Source organism: Terrapene carolina, unplaced genomic scaffold (genome assembly GCF_002925995.2).
Source record: "Terrapene carolina triunguis isolate 2854851 unplaced genomic scaffold, T_m_triunguis-2.0 Scaffold629, whole genome shotgun sequence".
NCBI classification, from domain to species: Eukaryota; Metazoa; Chordata; order Testudines; family Emydidae; genus Terrapene; species Terrapene triunguis.
In genome coordinates, this window is record NW_020664980.1 from 8181651 (window position 1) to 8197885 (window position 16235).

The window sequence follows — 16235 nt, forward strand, 5'->3', positions numbered from 1 at the left end:
CCAGGCAAGGCTTGAGTCCAGGCTCTTATAGGTCTGTGTTTTCTCTGCTCGAGATGATGACATAACTAAAGGAATGCAAGGAATGTAGCTTCATGCATTGTTACGTAGGATGCCTGAGGGGTGGCTTAGTGATCTAATCAGCAGGTTGGGGCAATTGAGAGTCTTTGGAATCACATGTTCAAATTCCGTTCGAGTTGACTCAGCTATTTATTCCTCCAAGATTAATGAATTGAGTGCCATCTACTTCACTGCCTAGGGGCTTTCAGACAAGACATTAAGAAAGCAGTGTCCTTTCTGTTCTGCATGGAAACAGACCCTGCAACATTTTTCCTAAGAGCTGTGACTGGTCCAGTGCCCTGGGCAAAAACATCCTCTCCCTTCACTTGTGCAGTGCACTGTGCATCAGCTGGCTGTCTTCATCCACCCAAGATCTGGAGGCATTTCAATAGTGCTGTATGGCCAGATTCTGTTCAAATCAATGGAGTTAATCCAGATTTAAAGCAGAATTATGTAGAGCAGAATTTGTCTTAGAGGGTGCAATCCTGGCTTCACTCAAATCAGTGGCAAAACAATTGATTTATATAGAACCAGGAGTTTACCCATGCTGTGTAAATCACTTCGGAATGAAAGATGCCGTGTAAATGTAAAACAGTATTGTATACTGATCCTGTAGTCTTTCTGTATTTAGAATTCACATGGAGTTTGATGGGAGAGATGTGTGTGGAATGTCTGTATTATTGCCTTATCAGAATAATGTTTGCCCTTCTATAATGGCTTCCATCCAAGGATCTCAAAGCACTTTACAAACATAAATTAAAGTTAGCCTTCTCACTCCTGGGGGCAGGACCTTATTTGCAGGTGAGGAAAACGAGTTATAGAAAAGTTAAGTGACTTGTCTAAGGTCACTCAGGAAGTCTGTAGAACAGCTGGGAACAGGACTGAGGGGCCAAATTCAGTCTGGGTGAATTCAGTGGAGTTTCAGCAGAGTATGCCAGGGCAGAAATCAGTCCTAGTCACCTGACTCCCAGACCTGTGCCTTGGTCACATAACCATCCTTCTTCCTTTGGGTGAAGGCCTTAGGAGTCAATAATACTATCATATCTTCCAGGAGAACCTTAGATGGATGACACATGCCTTGGTGCTCTACTGGAAATTCCATTGGGCATTACTAGAATCCTTTGGTTTCCATGGCTCTCTGTTTCATTCTACTAGCCTATTTTTGTTTCAGTTGTATGAAGAATTAGCCCCAGGATTCAGTCAATCAGAAGCCCAATCATTGTGCTCCAAAATCCTGTGTGCCAGTTGGAACCAATAGGAACCAGTTGAAAATGTCCAACTGGAATTTCCACTAAGGATAAGTAAACTGCTGTTAAATCCATGTTCAATATCTTTTTCCCCAAGCAAAATCTAATGGCTAGTAAGTACAAGGCTGGTTTAATAACATCTGTTTCCTCTTGAATCACTCCAAGTATTGATATTGCCATATTCTCAAGGAACATTTTTAATCATGTTTTGACAGCGCAGTGTTTTACCACAACAATGATAGTTAAATGTTTATGTTACTTTGTAGTATTATTCCTTATAATGCTGAGATAAAACATTGCACATGTACTGAGAAATAAAGACATTGCTAGGATTTTATAAGTTGATGTATTGGTGGGTATTCTCATATTCTCCGAGGGAAAATGGCATGCTATGGCGTGCTATCAAGTGTGGTTTGTTGTTAATAGCTACTCTGATTAAATCACACACAAAATACATACAAATGTTTTATTCTCCTTTTCCTCCTAAGATTTTAGGAAAAAGGGGGGTAAATGCAATCTAAGTCCCCCTTAGCCTTCTTAGGAAAAATAAATTACTGGGAGGAATGCCATGAGAATGTGCGTGCGTGTGTGTGTGTAAATAACATATGAAATGTCTGCCCACATCCCATAATATAATAATTTAGATTAGTTAATAAGATATCACTTTTCTTCTGTAGCTCTCAAACCTCTGTTCAGAGGTGGGGAAGTACCGTTATCCACATTTTACAGATTGGGAAACTGAGGCACAGAGAGGCTAATTATTTTAAAGTGTTTCTTAGTCTGGATGCTTCAGTTTTTGTGTGTCCAATATTAGACTCCTAGAATCTGATTGTCAGGACTACTAAGCACTCACCACTCCCATTGACTTCAGTCAATTCTGTGACTTGTCCAAAGTCACAAAGCGAGTCAGCAGCAGAAGAGGGAATATCCCTTGTACCATGCTGATAGCACCCAGACGTTGGATTGCTGAACTGGGCTGTAGAGGAGGCCACCCCTTCAAATCCTCTGGGGAAATTTCAGAGTAGCAGCCGTGTTAGTCTGTATCCGCAAAAAGAACAGGAGTACTTGTGGCACCTTAGAGACTAACAAATTTATTAGAGCATAAACTTTCATGGGCTACAGCCCACTTCTTCAGATGCATATAGAATGGAACATATATTGAGGAGATATATATATACACTCATACAGAGAGCATGAACAGGTGGGAGTTGTCTTACCAACTTTGAGAGGCCAATTAAGAGAAAAAAAACTTTTGAAGTGATAATCAAGGTAGCCCAGTACAGACAGTTTGATAAGAAGTGTGCGAATACTTACAAGGGGAGATAGATTCAATCTTTGTAATGGCTCAGCCATTCCCAGTCCTTATTCAATCCTAAATTGATTGTATCTAGTTTGCATATCAATTCCAGCTCAGCAGTCTCTCGTTGGAGTCTGTTTTTGAAGTTTTTCTGTTGTAAAAGAGCCACCCGCAGGTCTGTCATTGAATGACCAGACAGGTTAAAGTGTTCTCCCACTGGTTTTTGAGTATTATGATTCCTGATGTCAGATTTGTGTCCATTAATTCTTTTGCGTAGAGACTGTCCGGTTTGGTCAATGTACATGGCAGAGGGGCATTGCTGGCACATGATGGCATATATCACGTTGGTAGATGTGCAGGTGAACGAGCCCCTGATGGTATGGCTGATGTGATTAGGTCCTATGATGATATCACTTGAATAGATATGTGGACAGAGTTGGCATCGGGCTTTGTTACAAGGATAGGTTCCTGGGTCAGTGTTTTTGTTCAGTGATGTGTGGTTGCTGGTGTGTATTTTCTTTAGGTTGGGGGGTTGTCTGTAAGCGAGGACAGGTCTGTCTCCCAAGATCTGTGAGAGTGAGGGATCATCTTTCAGGATAGGTTGTAGATCTCTGATGATGCACTGGAGAGGTTTTAGTTGGGGGCTGAAGGTGACAGCTAGTGGTGTTACGTTATCTTCTTTGTTGGGCCTGTCTTGTAGGAGGTGACTTCTGGGTACTCGTCTGGCTCTGTCAATTTTTTCACTTCAGCAGGTGGGTATTGTAGTTTTAAGAATGCTTGATAGAGATCTTGTAGGTGCTTGTCTCTGTCTGAGGGATTGGAGCAAATGCGGTTATATCTTAGAGCTTGGCTGTAGACAATGGATCGTGTGGTGTGTCCTGGATGGAAGCTGGAGGCATGTAGGTAAGTGTAGCGGTCAGTAGGTTTCCGGTATAGGGTGGTATTTATGTGACCATCGCTTATTAGCACAGTAGTGTCCAGGAAATGGACCGCTTGTGTGGATTGATCTAGGCTGAGGTTGATGGTGGGATGGAAATTATTGAAATCATGGTGGAATTCCTGAAGGGCTTCTTTTCCATGGGTCCAGATGATGAAGATGTCATCAATGTAGCGCAAGTAGAGTAGGGGCGTTAGGGGATGAGAGCTAAGGAAGCGTTGTTCTAAGTCAGCCATAAAAATGTTGGCATACTGTGGGGCCATGCGGGTACCCATAGCAGTGCCGCTGACTTGAAGGTATATATTGTCCCCAAATGTGAAATAGTTGTGGGTGAGGACAAAGTCACAAAGTTCAGCCACCAGGTTAGCTGTGACATTATCGGGGATACTGTTCCTGATAGCTTGTAGTACATCTTTGTGTGGAATATTGGTGTAGAGGGCTTCTACGTCCATAGTGGCCAGGATGGTGTTTTCTGGAAGATCACCGATGGATTGTAGTTTCCTCAGGAAGTCAGTGGTGTCTCGAAGATAGCTGGGAGTGCTGGTAGCCTAGGGTCTGAGGAGAGAGTCCACATAACCAGACGAGCCTGAAGTTAGGGTGCCAATGCCTGAGAAAAAAATGTCTGTACTGGGCTATCTTGATTATCACTTCAAAAGTTTTTTTTCTCTTACTTAATTGGCCTCTCAGAGTTGGTAAGACAACTCCCAGCTTTTCATGCTCTCTGTATGTGTGTATATATATCTCCTCAATATATGTTCCATGCTATATGCATCCAAAGAAGTGGGCTGTAGCCCACGAAAGCTTATGCTCTAATAAGTTTGTTAGTCTCTAAGGTGCCACAAGTCCTCCTGTTCTTTTTTCTGGGGAAATTGCAGTTAGTGCAGAGTGCGGCAGCTCAGCCAAGGCTGAGCACTCAGTTCTCCCCCATCCCCCACAAACTGGTAGGTGGAGAGGGGTGGGAGGGTGAGGAGTAGATGGAACCATGGCTTTTTAGGCATTGTTTTTCAGGCAGAGATCACATTACACCTGTGCTCTGCAATCTACCCCTGCTTTCATTTGATTTCCAGGTGAAGTTTATTGGCTTGGCTCGTGTCTCCTACAGACCTGTCACATCATGTGATTCCTCAGCAGTGGTGATGTAGGATGATTAACAGACCTGGGAGGGGACTGGTGGCAGGGTGTTCTTGGTGAGGGGTTCAGGTCTCCCGAGCAGGCTTCCCACCTTGATTTGCTAGAGACTGGATTTTGTGACCTTTGAGACATGATGCAAGATTCACTTGTTCTCGCAGGCTTTGCCGGGATGGGTCTGGGGTTGAGGTGGAGGCCTTGATGAAGGTTACACCGGTGTTATGGAAAGGTTGGTAGGAGGTCTGTGTTATGGGAAGTATATTTCAGGTTTGTATGGAATGCAACTAGGATTTGACAGGCACATGTGAAGTCTAAGTTAAACGGATATTGGCTGAGTGGGCAAGTGGGAAGATAAGTCAGAGGGTGACATCCTGGCTCCTCTGAAGTCAAAGGCAAAACTCCTATTGACTTCAGTGGAGCCCAGATTTCACCCAGAGACCCTATTAAAAGTGCATAGATCCATTTCTTACATCTATTCCCTTCTTAACATTATCGCTCAATCCTGTAGTTCACTGGCCATCTATTGCCATATTCGACAAGTGACTGCTGCTTGATTCAGTAGCTCTGTATTCCAGTCTTTAAGGCATCTTTCCATGGGTTCTCTGTGCTGTAGTGGTGAGCATTTTTCACTAGTGCATTTGGGTGCCAGACTTGAATGGGCATTAGGCAAATTGCTGTACAGAGCAGAGTGACAAAAATGCGATCACATCCTTACCTCCTACTAGCGGAGAAACTCGGGAGAGAAATTTTGCCATCCTTAAAGTTTTGTAAAGTAGGGACTCAGTGCTGTTTTACATTCTTTCCTTCTCCCCCCATACTTCTCTGTCATTAGGGTAAGTATTTGCTAGTGTGACTGGGTTAATGTGATGCGTGGATATTCAGAGATAACAGTGATTTGGTACGGTGATGAGTTTCCTGAACAGTAAGTGTAACATTCAATTTCTTTTGTTACAGATGGAAGAGAAGCGACGAAAGTACTCAATCAGCAGTGATAACTCAGACACCACTGACAGTAAGACCTTTAATTCAAGGCTTTGAACAAGATAACTAAGCGATTCACCTCCAGCAGGGAAAGCATTTGAATAATTACTTTGCAAGGAGTTGGGAAAGCTGCATTTACTGGGTAGTCTCAGTACAATAAATTGTGCACTGGGATCCATTTTCAAAAATACATTATTGATGTACAACGAGTTGATATCAATTTAAATGTCTGGCTGTGGGCGACTCTTATCTGATAAAAGTGTCCTCCTCCGGTGAGCAGTTTGGGTGAGAGAGCAAGAGCTACAAAGCAGCATTGATTGCAGAACTTCAAATAAAACAAAGCCTTTATTAGACAGGACACTGCAGACTGTCTTCTCACCTTTATTACACTCAGTGTGCATTTAGCCTCAGATGGAATCATGTTGATGGAGAGTGAAGTTCCTATTGGGAAACTATGTATTGAGCACTCCCTGTGGTCGCTGTGAAGATGAAACCCCTTGATTTCTCATCATGAGAGGCGGATTAGATTGGGGGAAAGGCATTAAGGCCTCAATTCAGCAAGGCATGTAAGATTATACTTAATTATAAGCATGTGTTTCACTTCATTCCCTATTCAGCACCTCATTAAAGCACATGCTTAAGTATAAGCATGTGGGTAAGTGCTTTGCTGAATTGGGGCCTTAGGGCACAGCCTTGTGAATTGCAGAATGCCCTTCACTCCTACTGGCTTCAGTGCCATTGCCCGCTGCTGGAGAACTATAGTGTCCCAGAGACTCTATTGCAGGGGTCGGCAACGTTTGTCACGCGGCTCGCCAGGGTAAGCCCCCTGGTGGGCCGGGCCAGTTTATTTACCTGCTGACGCGGCAGGTTCGGCCGATCGCGGCCCCCACTGGCCGCGGTTCGCCGTCCCGGGCCAATGGGGGCGGCGAGAAGTGGCGCGGGCGAGCGATGTGCTGGCTGCGGCTTCCTGCCGCCCCCATTGGCCCGGGACGGCGAACCGCGGCCAGTGGGGGCCGCGATCGGCCGAACCTGCCGCGTCAGCAGGTAAATAGACTGTCCCGGCCCGCCAGGGTGCTTACCCTGGCGAGCCGCGTGACAAACGTTGCCGACCCCTGCTCTATTGTAACCCTCAGCTGGTCTCTACAGATTTCTGTTGGTTTCAGACACAGGAACATATAAGTAGGCCTGGGATTTATTGAGAGCGAGGCACCTTGCAGGATCAGGCCATTAGAATGTTGAAGACTGGGAGACTCTCAGCCACTGACATTAAAGTCATGGCCTGATGGTTCTTTTTCCAGCAGTATTTTGTCCTTATAATGCGGGTTAGATGAGATAGATGGTGGTTGCAGTTCCCACAGCTGTAGCCAGAGTAAGGCCCTCCCTGACCATGGTGGGAATCCCAGGAGGCAGCACCAGTGGGGGAGATTGCAATGTTAAAAGGAATAATTAGGGCTATACACCAGGGTGGCAGTAGGTTCCCTCTTTTTGTAGTCAATATTTTGTATTGACACTGGGGTTACTATACAATGAGCTTACTAAACCCAGTAGCGTTAACTAGTTTCCATGGGCTTCTTGGGGTAAGGCATATATTTAATTATGGTGTTAGATGACACGGACTTATCTCTATTGGACTTTGGTATTTATGCAGCAGGTAATATCTCAGCTGTTGACAAATGCTCTCCCACAGCGTAATTGTAAACAAAACGATGACCTTTTTTATGCCTTTGCCAGAAAGAGATGGTAGCCTGGTGTATTATCTTGGTTCACATGGTTTTAATACCACATTGTAGTTTGCTTTGAGGCAGGTAAAGTGGGAATTATTGATTTGATCTCTTAGTGCAAACTATTGGCCTGATCTTGTAACCCCTACTCATTGAGTAGGGTCTACTGGTGTGAGTAATGACTGCTAACATCTCTTTTCTTGTGTCCTAAAAATCAACAATCTGAGATTTAGCCAGTCATGTGGGGGAGTTGACTTCAAAGCCAGGGTTCCCCACCAAGGGTGCCCTGGGAAGAGACAGCAGGGGCACCCGCTGATAGCAGCTGCCACAGGGAGATATGTTGGTGAAGGCTTCCCTGAGACAGGACAGTGATCATTTGCAAGTGCCAAGGACAGAAATTTACTATTGATACAGCTCGTATTTTATTACATTCTTAACAAGTGACATATTATTCTGTGGAGATTTAGGACAGATATTCCTTGAATTATTTAGCACAGCAGGGTCTTGCTTTCCCATTGTTCTTGCACACTTTGATGGAACTCTAGACCCTACAGGATACAAATGATTGTGACCTTTGAACTAAGGGCTAAATCGTCTGCTGGTGTAAATCAGCGTCGCTCCATTGACTTCACTGACTTACACTGAGGGATTGAATTGACTGATTGACACCAGCCTTAGATCTTTAAGCTTTTTTGAAAGCTTTGTGTTAGGCGATGTTTCTGCCAGCTTCTTGCATGGTTTGGTTTTGTTGATATACAGCGTAGAGTTGTCCCTGCATGTCCCCATTCAGCCATTGGCTTAACCTGTCAACGGCATTTAATTCTTAGTAAACATAACTGACGGTTACTCTGGACCCAGATATAAAAGATGTATTTATAGTGGTACGTGGAGGGGTGCTGCTGTAGCTAAGATTGAGTTGTCATTATTATTATTATTATTTATTATTTATTATAATGTGTAAATATTTGTGTTATTATTTATTACCCAATATGGACAAGATTTATTATTACTTTTCTTATGCTTGGTGCTGCACAAGACTCAAAATAAAGAGAGTCCTTTAATAATAATGTAAAGACAGTTTTACCACTGGAATGTGATGGGAATGTTGTGTTTATTTCCTCAGTACAATGTGTAGTGTAGCTTTTCACTAGGTGCAGCTGTGGGCTGGTGGAGTACCTCTAGGCTTAAGCATTAAAAGACATGGGTTCTAATCTTGGCTCTTTCATGACAGGATTATCTGGACATCAGTTTTGTCAATACTTTCAGCCTTGGCAGCTGAAGTCTAAGTATGGATTTAGGTGTAACTTTAGGCACCCATGTTTGAAAATTTTAGCCCTAAATTCTTATTTTGTCCCCTAAAAAGTTGTCCGATTTCGGAGGTGCTGAGCCAAGGGAGCGACAGTGTTCAGCCCTGCTGAAAATCAAGCCCCTCTTATTTAGATGCATAAATAGGTGTTTGAGAGTCTAACTTTAGGCTCCCGAGTTTCAAAATACTGGTCTGAACTGCTGTGTGCCTCTGTTTCCCTGTCTCAAAGGGGGGATAATAATGCTTACCCACCTTAGTAAAGCACTTTGGGATCTACAAATGAAAAGTGCTAGATAAGTGTTATGTTTTGTTTCAGTGTCAGTCCAAATTCACTCCTACGCCACACAAACCTGATGCTCTTCTCAGTGTCAGCTATTGGCTTCAGAAATGCCAGATAATGGAACTGAGACTGGACTGACGTGAAGTTAACCGCAGGTCATTTCTAGCTTCTTAATCTTGCTCTACTAGTTTTTTTCGGTTTATTATTTTTGGTCTTTTGTGGTTTAAAGTGGACTTTGAGTTCTCATCAGCAGGAGATTGACAGCCCTGGCGCCTGGAGATCTCTGAGTATCTACAGAGCAGAGGCAGCACAGACAGCAGTAGTGTTAGCTTCCCTCATGCCTCCCCACTCCCATGCCTCCTCCCTCTACCAAGGGATCACTGGAGAGGATGAGAAGGGAGTTCATTCACCATGGCCCATTCACTCTTTGGCCTTCCAGCTGAGGGTCCAGCAAGGAGGGGGCGGGGGGGAACAGTTGTGATGGTGGGTCTTGTGACACAGATGACAAAAAAGCTGTGGTCAGTTTCTTCTGCAGATAACTCTTATCTTGTGTCTCATTTAAGGTCATACGACATCAGGGTCAAGATGCTCCAAAATTCCAAATACAAAATCCAACTGGTCAAGACAGAAGGAGAAGAAGCCCTCTGAGGTTGGTTGCTTTTCTTGTTTCTAATCAGCCCGTGCTTCGGTAATTTTAGTGCTTGTCCAGGTGTAATGGAAACCAGCATAGCCAAGGCTGACAGTAGGCAGAGGTGCTAGAGCCATCTGTCCCTCTAAGAAGCACCATACCTGTGTCAGAATGCACTCAGCAACAGAGGCGCACTTGTGCTCTTCCACCTCCCCATTGGCCCTCTAGAGGTGTCACTCTCCATGGATCTCTCCCTGCGCATGTCTATTGAGAATCTTTCATAATGGCATGGAATTATGGGGTGGGTCGTGGGTAGTCGGGAGGTATCAGGATGGAGAAGAAGCTGGATAGGACCCTGTATATTACTTCCCTCAGGGACTCATAAAAGTAGAGCTGGCCTTGAGTGTATCAGCCAGAAAGCTATCCTGATAATGGCCTGCAAGTATCGCCAGTGCGTCATGAGCCTGCTCTGCTGGGAGAGTCTCCCCCTGATTTCACTGTGAGTGGGATTGGGTTTTATTACAGTTTTTGAATTTGCCTGATGGCTGAGGATTCCCAGTGATGAGCTGCCTGGCCAATTAGCCTGATCCCTTGCAAAAAGAGGCATATCTTGCAGAGGGAGGCATATCCATCAAGTATTTATATTCCTGTCATATAATTAACTGCCCCTGTAGACCGTAGAATTTGATGGAGTAAAGTTTGAATTAATTGGTCACATGGGTCATATATATTAGAAGTCTCTGAGGTCAGAGGGAGGTATCCTCAGTTTAACATGGCGCCTCCTCTCTTCTGGATAATTAGGGTGTACTGGGGACTGTTAAATAGGAGCCAATACAGTATTTAACCCAGAGGGGGAAATAAAGTTTCATTATTTTCCTTTGAGTTCCGCTGCGGGGCAGCCGTGCATTAGGCTGAGGCAGTTGGCATATGGCCTTTTGCAGGGCCAGTCCCTTGCTCTACTAGCAGGGGATAAAAGGCACTGTCCATGTTGTGGCTGAAATGGTGCTAGCTGTAACCCATGCTTCTGGCAGGCTTTCAGCACAGTTTCTCTGAGTTGGTTGGAGAGGAGCTAGTTTTTTTTTTTTCTGAGAGCCATGCTGTGATTGTGTTATAATACCATCCTGTAGCATGGAGTGAAGCTGTGTCATGTTTTGCCTAGCATGGACCTCAGACATAATTCCCATGGGCATGGAAACTATACTAGCAACAGCTGTGTTGTAGCAACAGCGGTGTTTAAAGCTAGTCATTGCTATCTTGGTTTCAGAACTTAAAAGCGGTACCAGTCTCCCTTTCCTTTGGACACAGGTCCAGATCCAGAGTTGAGTCAGAGTCTAGGGGGAGTCTACGTTCGTGTGACTGACACCGTCTTGCAATTTCCCCCTTGTATATGCTACTCCAACTTAGACTCTCTCTAGATTCCTTTAGACCTGCTTAAGCACCATGAGTCTTACAGCCCCCAGCCTTGCACAGCATCTCTAAATTTGACCCAGTATGTGCTTGACCCTCCGTAACGTCCTCAATTTGCATCAGACTGATAGATATTTGGGGGTGGTTCTCAAGGTTCTTCATTCACTCCCCAGACCAGATGCACTGCCCCCTCCTCACTGGGACAGATCTAAACAAATCAGTTGACACAAGTCTCTATAGCCTGAGTGCTTTAGGCCCTGGCTATCTGAGAGACAGGTTGTCTCCCCAAGAATTGCTATGGCTGTTGAGGTCAGTGTAGGGACCCTTCAGATAATCCTAGATTTAAACATCTGGGGGCTGCTGGCAGGGCAGTCTGAGAGGAGGGCTCGTCTCTCTGTGATTCATGTTCCTGACAGTGCCTGAGTTTGTTGATCTTTTAAACCCATTGCAAGACCTGTCTCATCTCACTTAGGCTTTCTTGGCTGGCAGAGCAGGCTGGTAAAATAGGTTTTCTGTTCTGTATATGGCCCTTGAAAGATAGGTGACTGGGGACAAAAAACCCCCCCAAACAAACCAAAAACAAAAAAGAGGAAACTTGCAGCATTGCCTCCTCTGTGGGCACAGTGGCCGCATCCTGTAGAGTAGCTGCTTCTGCCTATGTGTGACACATTTTAAAAGGCATCAGATTAGATATTTGTGAATTTCCAGCTTCTAGAAGGTCTAAGATCCACAGTCAACATTGGAACCCACAACCATAACAATGATTGAAATCACTCATCACAAACCAAAGGGGAAACACTTGGCCTTTTAGCATGACACTGCAAGGCTGGAAAGCTGTATCGTTTTCATGCCACAAGTACCATATTCCACTGCCCTGCCAAATACAGTTCCCTTCTGAAGTGGCACGTGTCAGGAATTCTCCCTTTGCACTAGTAGGAAAGACACATTTATTGTTGCTGCTCTTTAATATAAGTTGAAAAGGCTACATTTAGTGGCCAGCTAGAAAGAATGTGGGTATTCATGCTGAGCAGTAAGGAAAATAAACCAGTTACAAATGAATTAACCGGAAGTGGGCCTGAACCAAAACCCCAGGTTCAAGAACCTCTGAGGAAGTTCAGAGCAGCTGGAATCAAACCCAGCTCTGAGCACCACTGCACTTTGGGAAAATTCAGATCTGGACCCATATCCAACTCTGCAGCTCAGGCTCATGGGTTAATACTGATGTATTGTGGCAGCTTTCATCCCAGAAGATCCCATGCTGCTTCGTGAACTGCCATACACTGGGGTCCGTTCTCAAACCAGGGAAATGTAGTCAGCTCTGGACTGGAGCAAATGTTTAACAGTACTTTGCAGCACTACCCAACTATTCAGACAGAAAGTGAAGGAAGATGTCATATCTAAACTGAAACTGCAGGGGGGATTTTGGGAGGCAGAGTGTAATTACCCAAGTTGGAAGTTGGCCACTTGACACTTTAGCTAACAACCCATCTTTTACAAAAAGTGTCATGGGAACTTTAACAGCCTTTAGTGGTCAAGATCTCAGCTTACATTTCTCATCCAGCATCTCCGGTAGCCCAGTCTACACCCACCTGGGGCACTGATTCTATATGGATTCTGACCCAGCATTAATCTGAATAGCTTGGCAGATCTATCATGATCACAGTGCAGGGTAGTGTTTGTGGAAGTCTGTGTGCTGAATGCTTGTTTCCAGGATTTTAGGCACAGGCTGGGACCAGCCACCGTATGATCTAGTACAGTATGTGCCCTGTGTATGTGAGGGGTTTGGAAATGTAAAAAAATCAACAACCCAAAACCATCTCACACAGTGCACAGAGGTGCTGTATTCTCTAAGACTGCGTTAAATGTAGGAGAGGTTTTCAGGGAAAGGGAAGCACAAAAGGGAGATAGAAAAAGTGTGATGAGGCTAAGTATCAGAGGGGTAGCCGTGTGATGAGGCTGTTACTAAACCTGCAGACCCCCACCCCTGAGCAGTCCAGTCCATTGTGGGGAGGCAGGTGTAGCCATTTCCCAGTCCAATCCCAGATCCAGATTTAGTAAATGGCTCTTACCTTTATAATGAACTGAACCAAAACCTCAGTCACTGACAGCCCTGAACTATGGTGTTTGCAATCTGGCCGTGGATAGTGAGCCCATCTCTTGCTGTTAACCTTTACGGCTTTGGGGGGAACCCCTGCTGTCGGGCAAACTACTGTGAAGAGATCCTGGAAACCAGTGATTTCATGTACCTGGCTAATCTCAAACCTCTTTCAACATCCCTCTGGAAGCTGTGTTCCTGCTTCGCTGTGACTAGGTTGGGGGCTGAGGTGCCATCTGCATTCCCTATGACAACAAAGGCATTAGTGTTGCATAGTTATTAGCTAGGTCAGGGTGATGTTTATTATGAAAGACTCTGTGACAAGGGATTAGCCATACACATCATAAACCCAACGCAAGGCAACTGGAAAAACAAGCTTCTTAGCATGGAAAAGTACTGAGCTGTTTGTAAACATCCGTGGTGCAGGCTATTGCCAGGGAGCACACTCGTATTTATCAGTGCACGTTGCAGAGTCCTGACAGGGCTCTTCTTTGATGTGATACAGACCCTGGGCCTGATTCTCCATCCCCCTGCACCTTGTATAGCCATTTACACAAGGGCAAAGGTAAGAGCCACCCTCCTCTGCAGAGCAGCTCAGCAGCCACTCCCAGTGACCTGAAGTAGCCCTGCACTCTGGTAAGGGTAAGATTGAGCAGATCCATGGGGCAGCCCCTCCCTTGGCCTGCTCATGTCCCTCCCACTGCTTGCTGCTATGTGTGAGCTGCTGTGTAAGCTGGATTTCATGCTGTGGGTGAGCACCCCACCCATATCCAGCCCTTGCACTTAGACAGCAGACATGGGTTCATCTGTCTGCAGAACCTTGCATTCACAGTGTCATTAGCATCCTCTTGCCTTGCTCTATTAAGATTTTTATTACCTTGATTAGAGCTCGGACTTCCTTGAACCCAACACCAGCTTGAGTTAAAGCCAAGTTGTCCTGTCCAGTCCTGAGTATGATTTGTGGGTCCCCAAGCCAGTAGAGGGCCCCCAAAAGCTGGGGCCCACTAGAGAATGTGGAGATTTATCCCTCTGCTCTTGCTGCTGCAGGAACTGGGTGTGCAGGGGATGCCTATTGAATGTAGTAGAAAGTTCTCTCTCACTCTGGAGTGGGAGCTGAAATGGGCCTGGACCGCTTGTCTTCAAGCAGCTGCATTTGCTATCTGTGCATGAAGCCTTAGTCCGTGTTGCCTTCAGCTGATGGGTCTGTGGGCCGTTGTGAGGTGGGTTTAGTTACTGGGAATGCCATACTGTAAGAGAGGCTTCTACGAAATCTACCCAGCCAAGCAAGAATGGTCATATTTGCTGAGCCTCGTTAAGAACTGCAGAGGCCTCACTGAGAAGTTTGTAAATTGAATCCAACGTCTTTGTCAATCTTCCCAAACCAGTGTGGTTACAACAAATTAATGCCATTGTCTTTTGATTTGCTGAGAAGGGCGAAACAAAGATGCCTCCTGTTCCCACTTTAATTTCTGTTGTTCACTGAACCACTGGCATCCAACAGTTTGAAAAGAAATGAGGATAGATTAAGGGATACCAGATTGGCTTCCAGACGAACAGATTAAGTCTCTTTTTTTACCAACAGACAGATAATATTAGTGCTTACAGATACACAACAGGCATTGCTACTTTTCTTAGTGCTGCCTCATCTCAATTCGGAGTGAACTAGAAAAATGTGACATAATACAATTGGATAAGAAGGGCGCTGGCTAGAGCAGTGAAGGTAGAAGTGAAACTGAAATGGACAAGTAAGGGCATTAACTTTCTGGGTGCTGGCTGGATGCTGATGCAAGGAGAACATGTACAATGGAACGTGTGAAATCACAACGTTGTTTTCTCTTTTTCCAAAAGCATTTGTGAATTATGTGCTTGTGAAAGTGAGGAGCCAATAGCACTGGCTAGAGTCCAGTATAAAATCCTGCAAAACACAATAGGTCAGACTGGATGACTTAACGGGTCATGTTTGGTTTTACTGTGTATGAAAACCTTCCCATGCAACTCTGTCAGTCCTTTCCTGTGATGCCCTCACTAGTCTATTCCTTGGTCCTCACATGCCATCGTGACATGCTGCAATCATGTTTTTTCATCCTGAGCTCCCCATTTATCTCTGCTGATGGACTTCATCCCTCACCTGCAACACGCTGCTTTTCCAGGGCTGGGCCCCTCACAGCTCTGCCAGTGTGCCTCAGTTCTAACCTACAACACACTGTTAAATGACCTCTTGTATCTGCCCATGGATGGATTGGGTAGCACTTATACACACATGCATACATGCCTGCCCTTAAGTGAGATGAATCAGACTTCCAGAGGATGATGGATTTGTCACTAAATTAGAAGAAGATTGTCAGTAAACTTTGCATTTGGGAAGCCATTGCTCTCGGTGCATTGGCTGTTGCTGTGTCCTATGTAACATCAGTCAAGATGGCAGACAGAACAGAATGTTGTACCTAACACCCAAAAGAAAACCTGATAGATTAGTTTCCAAAACCAAAAAGCATCCCCCTGTCCTTCATGCTGTGAACCATTGCTCCACAACCACAGAAGAAATTATGGCCATCATTCATAGTGAGGTACATACAGCCAAATGGAATATGTGAACTGTAGAGAAACTGCACAGTAAATCTTTGTTACTGTGGTGGATAGAAAGACATCAGTGAAAAGTTCCAAATTATTAGGTCTACAAAGGGGAAGAGATTCAAATGTGAGATTTCAAAAGTAGATAATAGCCCTTACATTTCCACCTGTACTATACCCTGTCTCACTAGCTGCTGTATTATGGTTTGTTGCATGCACTTGATTTTGAATGATGGTTATAATTTCCCTTGTGTTTCCTGGCAGTGCTTTGCAGCACAAAGGACGTTGGAGTGGCTTTGATTTATTTTTGCTAAAACTTTTTATGACAAAAAAAGTTTCTCTTTATAAACCAGGTATGAGTGTTGGGCGCTATTGCTTTTTACTGTGAGTTCTGGAGCAGTGACTTACAGTATCCTAAAGATTTCTCTTAGGGATCATCATTCTGCCCTTGGCTATGGGAACTGAAGGCAGTGGGGTCACGTGATGTAACCGACGGGAGGATTTGGAATACAATCCCCACTCAAGCAAAACTCCTGCTGAGCAGAACTTCAGGATTTGGCCTGGTGGGAGTCACTTCATG

At 44.8% G+C, this 16235-nt stretch overlaps 1 protein-coding gene across 1 annotated transcript in view; it reads left to right on the forward strand.

Moving 5' to 3' along the window:
- The window catches only part of JADE2 (jade family PHD finger 2), a 139019-nt gene that overhangs the window by 8133 nt on the left and 114651 nt on the right, over positions 1–16235 (forward strand). Inside the window, exons 2-3 of the mRNA XM_026659491.2 lie at positions 5621–5678; positions 9518–9603. Of these exons, the coding sequence (XP_026515276.1) occupies positions 5621–5678; positions 9518–9603 (144 nt within the window). The remainder of the gene's footprint in view (positions 1–5620; positions 5679–9517; positions 9604–16235) is intronic.